We start from the raw sequence: 10,320 nt of genomic DNA, 5'->3' as shown, positions 1-10,320 counted from the left end.
ACCACTGCTTAACAGAAAGCTGTTAAACCAGTTTGAGGTGAACCACTGCTTAACAGAAAGCTGTTAAAAACCAGTTTGAGGTGAACCACTGCTTAACAGAAAGCTGTTAAACCAGTTTGAGGTGAACCACTGCTTAACAGAAAGCTGTTAAACCAGTTTGAGGTGAACCACTGCTTAACAGAAAGCTGTTAAAACCAGTTTGAGGTGAACCACTGCTTAACAGTAAATAAAATGCAGTAGTGCAAAAGTTCATAGTTAACCTCTTCCATAGCCCTCCCAGATTCATCCACAAGGTGAAGCGGGGGGTCTTATTGCCCCTTCAGAGTGTGTGTGTGTGTGAGGACCATAGTCCTACACATTATCGACCCCCCCCCCCCCCCACCCCCTCCCCCTCCCCTCCCCTCCAGTATCATGACATCATCAGTAGGTATACTGCTCTACCATAGTCACTTTCAGTTGCCAAACGTTCTCCAACGTTGCAGATAAAAATGTCATGAATAGAGTCGACGTGATCCATATCGGGATAAATTACCTGAATTAATGTGATAACGATAAATAGAAAGGTGAGTTTATAACAATCTGCATGTTTTGTTTCATTATCCTTTAAAGGCCCAGTGCAGTCTAAAATGTTTTTTTTGGAATAATACTGTGAAATTGTGAACAATATGATAATGCCCTTTCAGTGGAAGAGCCGTTTGAAAAGACTGCCTGAAATGTCTGCCTGTTTTGGTGGGATGGAGTTTTGGCCTGTTTGGTGACATCACCAGGCGGTTAATTACTTAATAGACCAATAAGAAAGAGTTCCAAACCTTTCTGCCAATAACAGCTAGTTTTCAGTTTCCCCTTCCCACTCAGACCACTCCTAGCAAAATTCTTGCTATAGAAATTGCTCTTTGCTATTAAGCTTTTTGTTAATTTGTGATTATTTTAATTGAAAACAATCACAGTAAGGTACTTAGTTGTTACCCAGAAATGACTTGATATTGAGATAAAAACGGCAGCATTTGGCCTTTAAACTACTACTAGTTTGATGGTTGTAGACATCAATTGTTCCATTAACAATCACCCATATTAACAAACTTATTTAATTTCAAACTTCACATTTCTCTAGTATAGGCTACTTATTGCAATGAACGATATCAACAAAATGCCTGCGATAAGTGATCGGTATAGTCGGTATCGATCATTTTTGGTTTATCGTCCCAGCTCTAATGTGATCTGCAATTCACAGACATGTTTGTTCTACATAGGATTATTTTTTTTTCTATCTGAACGTTCCAAAACGTTGCACACTGCTGAACGCGCCCCACGTCTCATCATAAGTAGGGATACTGTCCCAACCGTCGAGGGCTGAGCTGGTATGCGCTGTAGGCCTCAGCCCGGGGCCTCACACTAATGTAAGGGGGCCCAGCAGTAAACTGGTGCTGATAGGTTGCAGGAAGCCCCACCCCATGGATCATCCCTGACCCCACCGAAGACTCCTTCCTGGTCCCTGCGTCCCTCCGGGCCAATCCCGAGGCTCCGTAAGAGACGGTGGGAGGGGCGTCGGTGGAAGGGGTGGGGTGGCCACGCCCCAGAAGCTGTTCCATGGCCTGAGAGGCGGAGGCTAGCGCGGCGGAGGCGGGGAAGGTGTAGAGGCTGGAGGCGGTGCTTAGGGAGGGCACTTCCTGAAAGGTGTAGTGGGAGGCGGGGCTAGGGGGGTAGGTTGCCTGGCGATGCAGGTTGCCGTGGGAACGGTCCTGAGACGACGAGGAGACTATAGGCTGTACCTGGAGAAAGAGAGGCAGACAGACAGACAGACACTGCATCAGAACATGTATTTTTCCAAATATCTCAATGAAAATAACCTGTTTAAACATAGGACAAATCTTACAGCATTGTTTAAAAATTAAAATAGACAATCAACTGTTTTTCACAATCCATTTCTATCTGAACGTTCTGTAACGTGTCACAGTGGCCTGGGGCACACCTGCTAGTAAGAGAGGATACTATTGGCTGGCCGACTCACCTGGCTGAGGTTGAGAGGATGTGATTGGCTGGGGACTAGCCTATGGCGGTCGCTGCTGTCACCACTACAGGTCTGCCGATTGGCCCGCTTGGGCTTGATGTACGAGCTCTGGAGTTGCCCTGGAAACCAACCAGAAAGAGACAGAGAGACATGGTTAGAAACAATAGCCTTTAGCAAAACACTCAAACTGGTTTTAAAGCATTCTGTCCTTCTGTATACTGTATTTGTGATTCTAAAACGTACAGAGCTCTGTGGGTATGTCCTAGTGTTGTCACTATACCAGAATTTTGACTTCGATACTGATACCAGGTTTAGTGTCACAATACTCAATACCGTCACGATACTCGATACCAAAAACTACGGCAAATAAAGATGGCATATTAGCCAAAGTCACAGAATGGCACTTGATCCAGACAGATAAACTCAGCTACTGCTCTGTTCAATCGTTGGGCATCTTTTAAGTTCAATATCACAACATTAGCATTATTTTTATTTTTTTACACAACAATTTTTCAGAGACAGTCATGTGTGCATTAATTAATCAATTATACAATCAATTTGACTTTGTTTTAACCAATTTAACAACGTAATGGTAATAATTTAAATCTCTATTGATAAACTGGGTAAATCCAGATGTAGCCTAAGACTATCCACTGTACAGGTGAATGCATATTCAATAGGAGTGTGCATGCATTGAGTTATTGAGCTTGTTTTGGCTGAGTTCGTGTGGCTACAGATGAAAAACAATCTGTTTCCCTTCCATTTGGAACTTATTTTAACGTACTGATCAACAACATTTGGAATAAAAGTAGCTTTTGTTATAAAAATGTGCGCTGTCTCTTTAACCAGTAATGACGTCATTCACGGAGGCAGTCAGTTCGCTGAGGCAATAGATCATCTTTGGGAGATAAGTGAGAGAGACCGAATAAGTGAATTAATAAAGTTGTTGGTGGCAATCAGCCTAGAAATTAGCATATTTTGCCTTATGATTTGCATAGTACATCACTGGGGCCAAGCTTCCTGCCATCCAGGACCTCTATACCAGGCGGTGTCAGAGGAAGGCCCTCAAAATTGTCAAAGACTCCAGCCACCCTAGTCATAGACTGTTCTCTCTGCTACCGCACGGCAAGCGGTACCGGAGTGCCAAGTCTAGGTCCAAAAGGCTTCTCAACAGCTTCTACCCCCAAGCCATAAGACTCCTGAACAGCTAATCATGGCTACCCGGACTATTTGCACTGCCCCCCCACCCCATCTTTTTACGCTGCTGCTACCCTGTTAATTATTTATGCATAGTCACTTTAACTCTACCCACATGTACATATTACTTCAACTACCTCAACTAGCCGGTGCCCCCGCACATTGACTCTGCACCGGTACCCCCCTCTGTATATATAGCCTCCCTACTGTCACTTTATTTTACTTCTGCTCTTTTTTTCTCAACACTTTTTGTTGTTGTTTTATTTTACTTTTTTATAAAAAATAAATGCACTGTTGGTTAAGGGCTGTAAGTAAGCATTTCACTGTAATGTCTGCACCTGTTGTATTCGGCGCATGTGGCCAATAACATTTGATTTGATTTGATTTATCACAAACAGAGTACTAGGGGTAGTGAATTGATGTTAGCTTTAGCTGTCGGCTAGCAAGGAAAGTTAGCCTACAAAGCTGGAAGATAAAGGTATCTTCTTCCATTGTAAAATGTAGTAGCCTGTATGGACATTGTTTTGCGAACAGTAATGAACAGTTTCAACATTTCTACATGCCGTGTCACATTATTCAAGTGTGTTAACTTCTGTGCAGCGTGAGTGGGGAGCTAACATGATGCACCCCAGACTCCCAGTGCAGGCTAGCAGTGAGTAAGTGGAGCAGGCAGGGTGCACTTGATCCCTGAGACACATCTGGCAGAAGTAGGCGTACCGAAAGCAACACATTCTAGTACCGAACCGTTTTACATGTTCTAGTATCGAAAAAGTAACTACGTTTCGGTATACGGTGCAACACTAGTATGTCCTGTGTGTGTGTGTGTGTGTCGTGTGTGTGTGTGTGTGTGTGTGTGTGTGTGTGTCGTGTGTTTGAGAGTGTATTAGACATGATTGCATGCGTGCGTTAGACGTGTGTGAGCCCCCTCACCCGTCTCAGTCGACTGGGTCTTGACAGACGGTGCGACCACGGCCAGAGACTTGCCCCTAGACATCCCTCCCCCAGGGAGGTGTGTGTGATTGCGGGACCCGGCGAGGGGGCGGGGGGTGAAGGGTCTGGCCGTGGGGGAGTCAGAGTCGTGGACCGTCAAACAGCTGATCACGTTAGTCCTCTGAGCCGGACCACAGCTGTTAAACAGACACACAGAGATTCATACATTAGATTCATACATTAGATTCATACATTAGAGATTCATACATTAGATTCATACATTAGAGACATACATTAGAGACATACATTAGATTCATACATTAGATTCATACATTAGATTCATACATTAGAGACATACACTACCAGTCAAAAGTTTGGACACGCCTACTCATTCAAGGGTTTTTCTTTATTGATTTTTTTTTTTTTTACATTGTAGAATAATAGTGAAGACATCAAAACTATGAAATAACACATATGGAATCATGTAGTAACCAAAAAAGTGTTAAACAAATCAAAATATATGTTATATTTCAGATTCTTCAAAGTAGCCACCCTTTGCCTTGATGACAGCTTTGCACACTCTTGGCATTCTCTCAACCAGCTTCATGAGGCAGTCACCTGGAATGCATTTCAATTAAACAGGTGTGCCTTGTTAAAAGTTAATTTGTGGAATTTATTTCCTTCTTAATGCGTTTGAGCCAATCAGTTGTGTTGTGACAAGGTAGGACTGGTATACAGAAGATGGTCTTTTAACAAATAGGTCTAAGTCCATATTATGGCAAGAACAGCTCAAATAAGCAAAGAGAAATGACAGTCCATCATTACTTTAAGACATGAAGGTCAGTCAATATGGAACATTTCAAGAACTTTGAAAGTTTCTTCAAGTGCAGTCGCAAAAACCATCAAGCGCTATGATGAAACTGGCTCTCATGAGGACCGCCACAAGAATGGAAGACCCAGAGTTACCTCTGCTGCAGAGGATAAGTTAATTAGAGTTACCAGCCTCAGAAATTGGCAATTAACTGCACCTCAGATATTGGAGCCCAAATAAATGCTTCACAGACAAGTAACAGACATCTCAACATCAACTGTTCAGAGGAGACTGCGTGAATCAGGCCTTCATGGTCGAATTGCTGCAAAGAAACCACTACTAAAGGACACCAACAAGAAGAAGAGACTTGCTTGGGCCAAGAAACACGAGCAAAGGACATTAGACCAGTGGAAATGTGTCCTTTGGTCTGGAGTCCAAATTTGAGATTTTTAGTTCCAACCGCCATGTCTTTGTGAGACACGGTGTGGGTGAACGGACGATCTCCACATGTGTAGTTCCCACCGTAAAGAATGGAGTAGGTGGTGTTATGGTGTGGGGGTGCTTTGCTGGTGACACTGTATGTGATTTATTTAGAATTCAAGGCACACTTAACCAGCATGGCTACCACAGCACTCTGCAGCGATACGCCATCCCATCTGGTTTGGGCTTAGTGGGACTATCATTTGTTTTTCAACAGGACAATGACCCAACACTCCCCCAGGCTGTGTAAGGGCTATTTTACCAAGAAGGAGAGTGATTGGCTCAAACACATTAAGAAGGAAAGAAATCCCACAAATTAACTTTTAAGAAGGCACACCTGTTAATTGAAATGCATTCCAGGTAACTACCTCATGAAGCTGATTGAGAGAATGCCAAGAGTGTGCAAAGCTGTCATCAAGGCGAAGGGTGGCTATTTGAAAAATCTCAAATATAAAATATATTTTGATTTGTTTAACACTTTTTTGGTTACTACATGATTCCATATGTGTTATTTCATAGTTTTGATGTCTTCACTATTATTCTACAATGTAAAATATAGTACAAATGAAGAAAAACCCTTGAATGAGTAGGTGTGTCCAAACTTTTGACTGGTAGTGTACATTAGATTCATAGGAACAACAGAAATACAGATGGTAGATGGTGGTGGATAGGATGATCAATTCTAGTCAATTTTTCATCTGTTTTAAGAAAACTTTAGTAATTGTTTTACCATCATTTGTGGATTACCTATGCTCCTCACTGAGTTAAGGGGTTTAATTCAAGTAAGTCAGTGAAATTGTTGCATATCAACAGAGATTAGTTAGGCTTGTTGATCGTTTTATAATCTGCAAACCATCTATAGGGGACTGTCCACATAAAACTAACAGTTGTTTGTGATTGAAAAGGAGAACAGACACAGGAAATGACCTCACCTGGCGGGGTGGAACTTCCTCTCGTCTTCCTCGTCTGAGTCGCTGTGGATGGTTATGACGCTGACCGCCGGGCTGGGCGTGTCTGAGATGATGATTGGCTGAGAGAGAGCTGCCACACTGCAGGTGGGCGGAGTCAGCATGGCGTTGGTGAGCAGCGACACAGCGGACACACCCCTAGATACACACACACACGCAGGGATAAGAAACGTACTTGGTTACCAATCCTGATTTTCTATTCACATTTCCAGGCAGAGTAATGGTCAAAACATTTCCATCAGTGAGCAAAAAACACAAGCCTTTCTAAGTGGAGCCCCTGAAAACCTAACTTTACCAGCTAACTGTTGCTTTTTTAGTAGATGTAACTAGTTGATGAGCCTAACCAGCTAACTGTAACTAGTTGATAACTGTAACTAATTGATAACTAACTAATTGATAACTGATAACTGTAACTAGTTGATAATTGTAACTAGCAAATCAATTTATAACATTTTTGACATGCGTCTTTCTGGATATTTTTGTTGTTATTCTGTCTCTCACTGTTCAAATAAACCTACCATTAAAATTATAGACTGATAATTTCTATGTCAGTCGGCAAACGTACAAAATCAGCAGGGGATCAAATACTTTTTTCCCTCACTGTATATAGTTGATAACTGTTACTAGTTAATAACTGTTACTAGTTGATAACTAACTATTTAGTTGATAACTGTAACTAGTTGATAACTAACTAGTTGATAACTGTTACTAGTTGATAACTGTTACTAGTTGATAACTAACTATTTAGTTGATAACTGTAACTATTTAGTTGATAACTGTTACTAGTTGATAACTGTAACTATTTAGTTGATAACTGTTACTAGTTGATAACTGTAACTATTTAGTTGATAACTGTAATTATATAGTTGATAACTGTAACTATATAGTTGATAACTGTAACTAGTTGATAACTGTAACTAGTTGATAACTGTTACTAGTTGATAACTAACTAGTTGATAACTGTTACTAGTTAATAACTGTTACTAGTTGATAACTGTAACTATTTAGTTGATAACTGTTACTATATAGTTGATAACTGTAACTAATTAGTTGATTACTGTAACTATTTAATAACTGTTACTAGTTAATAACTGTAACTATTTAGTTGATAACTGTTACTAGTTGATAACTGTTACTAGTTAATAACTGTAACTATTTAGTTGATAACTGTTACTAGTTGATAACTGTAACTATTTAGTTGATAACTGTTACTAGTTGATAACTGTTACTATATAGTTGATAACTGTTACTATATAGTTGATAACTGTAACTATATAGTTGATAACTGTTACTAGTTGATAACTGTTACTATATAGTTGATAGCTGTAACTATATAGTTGATAACTGTTACTAGTTGATAACTAACTATTTAGTTGATAACTAACTATTTAGTTGATAACTGTTACTAGTTGATAACTGTAACTATTTAGTTGATAACTGTTACTAGTTGATAACTGTAACTATTTAGTTGATAACTGTTACTAGTTGATAACTGTTACTAGTTGATAACTGTAACTAGTTGATAACTGTTATTATATAGTTGATAACTGTAACTAGTTGATAACTGTTATTATATAGTTGATAACTGTAACTAGTTGATAACTGTTATTATATAGTTGATAACTGTAACTAGTTGATAACTGTTATTATATAGTTGATAACTGTAACGATATAGTTGATAACTAACTATTTAGTTGATAACTGTTACTAGTTGATAACTGTAACTATTTAGTTGATAACTGTAATTATATAGTTGATAACTGTAACTAGTTGATAACTAACTAGTTGATAACTGTTACTAGTTGATAACTGTTACTAGTTGATAACTGTAACTATATAGTTGATAACTGTAACTAGTTGATAACTAACTAGTTGATAACTGTTACTAGTTGATAACTGTTACTAGTTGATAACTGTTACTATATAGTTGATAACTGTAACTATATAGTTGATAACTGTTACTAGTTGATAACTGTAACTATTTAGTTGATAACTGTAACTATATAGTTGATAACTGTAACTAGTTGATAACTGTTACTAGTTGATAACTGTAACTATATAGTTGATAACTGTTACTATATAGTTAATAACTGTTACTAGTTGATAACTGTAACTATATAGTTGATAACTGTTACTAGTTGATAACTGTTACTATATAGTTAATAACTGTTACTAGTTGATAACTGTAACTATATAGTTGATAACTGTTACTAGTTGATAACTGTTACTATATAGTTGATAACTGTAACTAGTTGATAACTGTTACTAGTTGATAACTGTTACTATATAGTTGATAACTGTTACTAGTTGATGTGCCACTATCCATCTATAGTCTTCCTCTTCCAGTCAGTTGTACCTGGTGGTTCTGTTGTTGCCGCGGCGACCCTTGGCCCGCTTCCCCACTCCACTCCTCTCCTGCTGTGACCTCTGGGTGGCCTGACCCCGGCTAGGGTCAAAGTTCGATTGACTCTGCTGCAGTACTCCGCTGTACCGAGACCCCCTACACACACACCACACACAGCTGAGTACCCCTGCTTTTCTTCAGACCTGGGTTACAAATACTTGATCTATGCCTGCAAGCTTGCCTGGCTTAATAAACCAATAGAAAAGTCCCAAAACCGCAAACCCAGCCCATCCGGCACTCCGGACAGACAAGTGAACGCTCAATAATTTGTACACATTTTTGCTTCTCTTTTCTGGGATAGTTACACCGTGATGTGATCTGGGGGTAAGAATAATCATTTTGATGGACTGACTTCTGTTCTCTTATATAAGAGGTCTATTCTGACAGACTGCTATGTAACCATGGTGATAACCATACCTCCAGCTGTTTGTCTGCTGGGCTGTGTCCGGAAGGAGCGTCTCTAAGGGAGACTCCGCGACAACCGTCTGGTGGGCGGAGCCGTGGACGGCCACTCCAGGAACCTGCTGCCATGACGATGGTATGAGGATCTGCTGGGTGCCGGCGGGCCAAGCCTGCCACAGGGAACACGCACACACGCACGCACGCACGCCACACACACACACACACACACACACACACACACACAAACACAAACACACACAGACAGAAACCATTTAGCATTAATTCCAGTGTATATCTGTAATATCATCACATGAAAGCAGCGCCAACTCTGATCATAAAGTCATTGTCCAAAAGAGCCAATGAGTAAAGCTGGAGCTAGTGATCAATGTCAGGAATAGGGTTGAATATTTTCCCTGTATTTTACAAATGTTCCATCCCGAGAACAAATCACCTTTCTCCCGGGTAACCCGGTATTTCCCGCCAAAACCAGAAGTGTCATTCAAAAGCATTATAAAGCATACAAATAGGCCTATGTCTGGATTTGATTAGAGGTTTGAATCGAAAATTCAAGCCTGATGCCACCTGAGCTTGATTTTATTACATTAACGACGTTTAAGGAGCCCAAGATCAAAAAAGCCCAAATGATTATGTCGTTATCCAAGACATTACGCACTACAGAAATCATAAAAGCCCATAGATGTAGCTAGCTATATGCTCTCTTGGGTAAATACACTGAACAAAAATATAAAACGCAACATGCAACAATTTCAAAGATTTTACTGAGTTACAGTTCATATAAGGAAATCAGTCAATTGAAATAAATAAATTAGGCCCTAAATCTATGGATTTCACATGACTGGGAATACAGATATGCATCTGTTGGTCACAGATGTAGGGGCGTGGATCAGAAAACCAGTCAGTATCTGGTGTGACCACCATTTGCCTCATGCAGTGTGACATCTCCTTCAGGCTGTTGATTGTGTCCTGTGGAATTTTGTCCCACTCCTCTTCAATTGCTGTGCGAAGTTGCTGGATATTGGCGGGAACTGGAACATGCTGTTGTACACGTCGATCCAGAGCATGCCAAACATGCTCCATTGGTGACATGTCTGGTGAGTAT

At 40.2% G+C, this 10,320-nt stretch overlaps 1 protein-coding gene across 1 annotated transcript in view; it reads right to left on the bottom strand.

Moving 5' to 3' along the window:
* Window positions 1–396: 396 nt before the first annotated feature.
* The window catches only part of LOC311134183 (homeodomain-interacting protein kinase 1-like), a 53,838-nt gene continuing 43,914 nt past the window's right edge, over window positions 397–10,320 (bottom strand). Inside the window, exons 13-18 of the mRNA XM_084167796.1 lie at window positions 9,216–9,370; window positions 8,751–8,894; window positions 6,359–6,532; window positions 4,136–4,332; window positions 2,009–2,127; window positions 397–1,769 (exon numbers count right to left, since the gene is read on the bottom strand). Of these exons, the coding sequence (XP_084023922.1) occupies window positions 1,317–1,769; window positions 2,009–2,127; window positions 4,136–4,332; window positions 6,359–6,532; window positions 8,751–8,894; window positions 9,216–9,370 (1,242 nt within the window). The 3' untranslated portion in view covers window positions 397–1,316. The remainder of the gene's footprint in view (window positions 1,770–2,008; window positions 2,128–4,135; window positions 4,333–6,358; window positions 6,533–8,750; window positions 8,895–9,215; window positions 9,371–10,320) is intronic.

Source organism: Coregonus lavaretus, assembly GCF_964263955.1.
Source record: "Coregonus lavaretus genome assembly, chromosome: 8".
In the NCBI taxonomy this organism is placed as follows: domain Eukaryota; kingdom Metazoa; phylum Chordata; class Actinopteri; order Salmoniformes; family Salmonidae; genus Coregonus; species Coregonus lavaretus.
Note: the sequence above shows the minus strand (reverse complement) of the source record. Positions and strands in the feature narration are given on the sequence as shown.